Source organism: Pygoscelis adeliae, unplaced genomic scaffold (genome assembly GCF_000699105.1).
Source record: "Pygoscelis adeliae isolate BGI_AS28 unplaced genomic scaffold, ASM69910v1 Scaffold343, whole genome shotgun sequence".
In the NCBI taxonomy this organism is placed as follows: domain Eukaryota; kingdom Metazoa; phylum Chordata; class Aves; order Sphenisciformes; family Spheniscidae; genus Pygoscelis; species Pygoscelis adeliae.
In genome coordinates this window covers 736,415-741,971 of record NW_008824402.1, presented here as the reverse complement: position 1 = coordinate 741,971, position 5,557 = coordinate 736,415, and the positions used below count along the sequence as shown (strand labels likewise).

The 5,557-nt window shown below is 46.0% G+C and overlaps 1 protein-coding gene across 1 annotated transcript in view; it reads left to right on the top strand.

Moving 5' to 3' along the window:
• The window catches only part of LGR6 (leucine-rich repeat containing G protein-coupled receptor 6), a 149,620-nt gene that overhangs the window by 97,195 nt on the left and 46,868 nt on the right, over positions 1-5,557 (top strand). The window contains exon 5 of the mRNA XM_009320379.1: positions 3,593-3,808. Coding sequence (XP_009318654.1) covers positions 3,593-3,808 — 216 coding nt within the window. The remainder of the gene's footprint in view (positions 1-3,592; positions 3,809-5,557) is intronic.

The window sequence follows — 5,557 nt, the reverse complement described above, 5'->3', positions numbered from 1 at the left end:
CCCTGCCACTGGCTACAGCAGCAGCAAAGACACCAGCTGGTGGGGCTCAGACACACTTGCATTTGATGCTGACCCGCTCCTCTCACCATGGCTCAGTGGCTCCGTACAGACATGAACAGGGAACAAAGATGACATAGGCAATGCCTCAGACCAAAAGCCAGGGGACGTTTGATGTTCTTCCCAGGCAGCTCCCTCTCTTCCCATCCCTGCAGTCCCTAAAACAGAAAATGGAGTAAAATCTGAGGTGATTCCAGGCACTTTTAGGACTTTTGGCTAAATGTCATGTTGAAGTCATATAAACGCCCCGTAACTATCAGCAGTGGGTGCAGGTCTAAAGCCAGAAGCTGAGACTGTCAAGCAGCTGGTGATTTTCATATGCCGTTGTTCTTGAATGCCCCACTTGAAATCAGCTCCTTTTGCCTGCAATGGACGATGCTCTACAGCGCCTTGCCTGTGAAGTCGCCTGGAAATCCTGCCCGTGCAGACATCTGGAGACCACTGTGTGTCTCATCCGCTCTCCAGACCTACAGCACTGCTTGACAGCAGGGGTGAGATGAAGTCCCACTGCTAAGCTATCCAGCAGCTCCGTGAAAGGGGCATCTTCCTCTGTAAGCAACAAATGGGTTAATGCTTGCAAGAAAAATCAACCGAGAGATTTGGTGAAATAAAGATTAAAACATCGCCGTGGAAGGTGAGGAGCCAGCCCCAGCCTGCGCTGTCCCATTTACCCACTAATCGGCCCAATTATCTTAGGTATAAATCATAACACAAAACACTTATGGAGCCAGAGTCACACACTGAAGAAAGGAGAGAACTGTTGGGTTGGTTTTTGTTTAGTATAATTGATATAATTACTAACAACTCTGTGCCAAGAAGTTCAGCTTTTCTCCTTCCAGAAGAGAGTGAAGAGCTGTCTGAAAGCCATAGCAATTAGCAATCCCCACATGCACAGCTTTTATTAGAAAGAATGCACCTCTATTCCAGAAAGAGCCAGTAACTCCCTGAGGAGTAATTAAACAACCTGGAGACCTTTTGGTACCAGGAACGCAGCCATCACTTAGTCCATGTTCCCTGTTCCCTTGTCGATGCTGCGAAGGCACATAAGGAATCCTGCCCATCATGCTGCTTGTCAAATGCCTTCACCTTGACACTTCCCTGTTCCTAATTTTAACTTCACTAGCTCCAGATAGGTGCATCTTGCCGTGCTGTGGTCCAAGCAGGCTGCTGTTTCTAAGGTTGCTCAGGCCCTTGTCCAGCTCATTGCCAGCAGAAAGTCTCCCTTTCACTCCACCGAGGAATCTGGCCGGGGTCTGATTTTCACACTCTAGAGCAGATTAAGGCAGCAATTATGTGGCTGGAGCTCACCAACGCTGCCCAAGCACTCTGCTCTCCAGATAGCGTCTCATGGACAGTGGCCACACTCATCACAACACGCCACATTGCCACCAGGCAGCCCCCGCGGAGATGAGGAGACAGAAGACTTGGGGTTCATTTGAGTCTTGCAGAGGTGACCTCTCACTGACGGCAGGATGTGGAGACATGGAGCAGAGCCTGGCTTGGAACTGCAGCATGTCCAAAGCTAGTGGCCATCCAGGAGCGTTAAGAAACTCCTTAGATGAATCTCAATTATTGCCCAAGAGGGCAAAATGGAAACAAAGGTGTTTCCTCAAGAGGAAAATATACACTGTCTTGTGTCAGCCCTCTGAGTAAAGATGTAAATCCTGTGGCAACTGAGCTGAGCTTTGGGTGCGATGTGCCTTTGTCATCCACAGAGGAATCAACAGAGAAAAACTCTCAGCTGAAGAGCCTTGCACCAGAAAATGCTGCTTTGCAGCAATGCGAGTGTATTGCAATTCGGAAAAATAAGTTAGTGTGGCAAAATGCGAGTAATGAAATAGTTATTTAATCCACCTTGGGGTATCATTTCAGTTTGAGGTGATGTTGTATCAAGACTTGTACACTGCATTTAAAGGACAGTTGTCCGAGGGAGATCTCAGGAAGGTCTGACTGCACTTCTTGACCAGGTACAAATCTCCAGCTTCATCCATCCAGGCCAGACCAGCCAGTGCAGGAAATGCTTCTCTCTGTGGCATAGGAAAAGGTCTTTCCCAGGATCATCTGAGAATTCCACCCAGGAAATCCTACCCCTACCCTACTGCAGAGACCACAGCTCACACCTGGGGTCTTCCCTGCTCCATGCACATGATGGAGCATTTGGCCTTCTCCTGCAGACTAGATGTTTTAGAGTTCTGGGAACTGGTTTGTGAACTAGGAAATGCTGTCTGTGCTCTTTGGACAAGGGTCTGGTGCTGGGGGGGAACAGTGTCTGTGGGTCTGCTCCAGTGTCCAACTTTCATCAAAAATATTACTTTATGTAGTCAGAAATACTATTTTCTATACCACATTTCTTTGTGGAGGATTGTTGATTTGAGGGCTGGGCCATGACAGTTCTGTTAACTTCCTTCTCTCACGCTTTGATAAGAGACAAAGTGCTTTCTCTTTGCAGTTTGAATTCAGAGATCTTTCCTTTAAATAGCTTGGAAAAATAAGCTCTGTTGGCCATGGATGGAAATCAGAATTTTCTTTCTCCTTGGTATAATTGGTTCCTGGTATTTCATCCAAATCTGAAGTGTTTTCCTCTTATATTTTGATTTTAAAATCTACAGATAACACATTTTATCCTGCTCACCATTGTTGAAATAAGAGATCTTTAAGAGAGATGATTCCCAAACCTAGGTTTTAATTTTTTTTTCATAATAAGCTTAATATTTCTTGGCTTCTGATTCTATTTTGGAACAAAAACAAGTCTTAAAAATTAAATTTTCTCCAAATTAAACCTCAGATTCAACCGCCTTAAGGTTTCCATGATGATAAAAAAAAAAAAAAAGCAACTGGCAAATCGAGGAGAAAGAAAGGCCTGAACATGTGCGATAACGAGAGCGCAGGCATAATTCCTGCGCCGTGACATACGGTCTGACTCGTTCGCGGTGCTTTTGCAGGTAGCTCTGGCTGTTCGGATCAAACACAGGACCCCAAGCAGGGCTGCCACATATTTCACATTTCTAGACAAATCCTTTTCTTCTGGAATGGGGCTTTGGCCCCACGGTTTGGCAGTCCTGCACACCCCGCAGCAGTGGGTCTGAGCAGGCTGTGGGGTACCCCAAATAGGGCTGTGCCTCTGCAGATGGGCTCAGGCAGATCCACAGCAAGCCTGGCCCCGGGGGATGCAGCTTTGATGCTCATTTTTAAGGGGGGTGCCTGCAAGCCACAGCTGGCCAGTGTCCATCTGGTGGGTCCGTGTGAAAGGACTTAGCCCAACCACTTTGTTTAAGAAGCTGCCATCAGTTGGCAGCACTAAATGGCCATCAAGAAGGGATCAACCTTGGCAGCGGTCAAACATCTCCAAGCACAGGCAGGAACCTTGCACCGAGACCTCCTTATGCTAATCACTATTTACAGCCTAATCCAATCTCCCTGGCCATCAATCCATCCCGCCTCGGCATCAAAACTCCCTTTGCATAACACTGTGGGCACGTAAAGCAATGCTAGATCCATCTCTCACTTATCCCCACCCTGTTTCTTTCCCACTCAGACGCCTGGATGCAAACCTTATCTCTGTGGTGCCTGAGAAGAGCTTTGAGGGGCTGCTCTCCTTGCGTCACCTGTGGCTGGACGATAATGCCCTGACGGAGATCCCTGTCCAAGCTCTGAACCACCTGCCAGCGCTGCAAGCCATGACCCTGGCTCTCAACCAGATCTGGCACATTCCCGATTACGCCTTCCAGAACCTCAGCAGCCTCGTGGTGCTGTAAGCCTTCTCCACTTGTTACTCCCTCGCAGCCACGGCGTCCTCTGGCTGGGACAAGGTGCTGACCGTGCCTGGCAAACAGGGTCCTCCTCCCATGGGAAGACCTGGTGGTCGCTCCCCAGGAGCAGCTTTTTGCTGCAGGGGCGGCAGGCAGAGGTTTTGTTCATGAGAGTCAAGGAATCCCTGCCGTTTGATATGAAATGCTAAAATTGCCTCTTTCGATTTTTTTCACATTTTCCCCTTTTTCACTGAAGAGCCAAAAAGCTCCCCAATAGCATTCAAAAAATGCTTTGCATTTAAAAAAAAAAACAGTATCTGGAAACAAAAAGCAGATTTTTTTTCTCTGAAGATTCAAGCAACAAAAAGCTTCTCATTTCTATTTCTCCCTCCAATCTCTGTGTTGAAACTACAGGAATTTCTATCGACATGAAAAAAAAGAAATTGAAACAACCTGCAATCAGATCAAAAAGCTTTTTTTTTTTCTTGGAAAACATGCCAAGAAAACTTTTTGACCAAATATGATTTTGAACGAAAGGTCTAACCTCAACACCTTGTCCAAGCCTGTACGTGCTTATTTGCATGACTGTCATATACACAGATCAACTATTCTTTGCGGTGATCACAACCCCATGGTGCATGTTGTCGTCCAGTTTGCATTATAAACATTTTACTGACAGTGTTCAGAGCAATGTAGAGAACGGTGCTGCTCTCAGAGGGTGCCCGGTCCAGGAGGGAAACGTTTACTCCATGGGCAGTGAGACACGCTAAAACACTCTGCAGCCTGTAATCAGAAAGCAAACAGATGTCTTCAGCATTTACATCAGGAGGTGCATCCTTTCGATCAACAGAGGCTTGTATATTATCTAACTTTTAAAAGGAAGTTTACATGTGCAAATTAGCTAGTCATTACTTTTTTGGTGTTAATTAGCAAGTTCAGGTGTGATTGCCAATTACTTTAGAGCTCCTCTATCTACATGAAAGGCTACCTTTTAGTTTGGTAATACATATTGATACCAGGATATTAAGTAACCTCAGCATGTGGTGCCTTAGTGAAAGTTTAGCAATTATTTCGCTTTCAAAATTTAAAATGTTTACTGAAGCCATTTAGCATAGAAAGTGCTTGGACAAAGCACAGTCCAGAGTTCTACTAAGCATCAACTTCAGCTGTTTAGACAAAGCATAAAGACTTATTTAGGAGAAATGCTAAAAGCAACTTAAGAAATGTCAGATAAGTAATTTTCACCCACAATAACGCTCATTCTACAATGCATCCCATGACCATCATAATGCAACCACTTCATTCAGCTTTAATAGCTAGCACGGAGGGTGAGCTGACATTTGGGGTTTTATTTCAGTCTCAAAAGCATGCTGCTTTCATTCTGGCTTATCCCATACTTCGGGTGAGAAGCAACTCCTTAATTAAACAGCAAGCTCAAGAAATAAAAGTCATTGACCATTAGGTCACAAGGGAGAGAATAATGTCCCACCACAGACAATTGGAAGGGAACACATGTGTGATCCTGCCAGGCGCTGTGGGACACGATGCTAAATTTTTGTGGGATCACAAGTGTTTGGCAGAACTGGCCCCATAAATCTCTCCCATGCTTCCATGCATACCCTTGTCAGCACGCAGCCAGTGGAAAGTCACCCAGTGTTCTTCCTGCACCCCTACCAGGGATGTTTCCCTGCTTCAGACTCACCCACCAAGCCAAGAAGCACACGCTCCCAAAAGCCAGCCGAGCTAGGCAG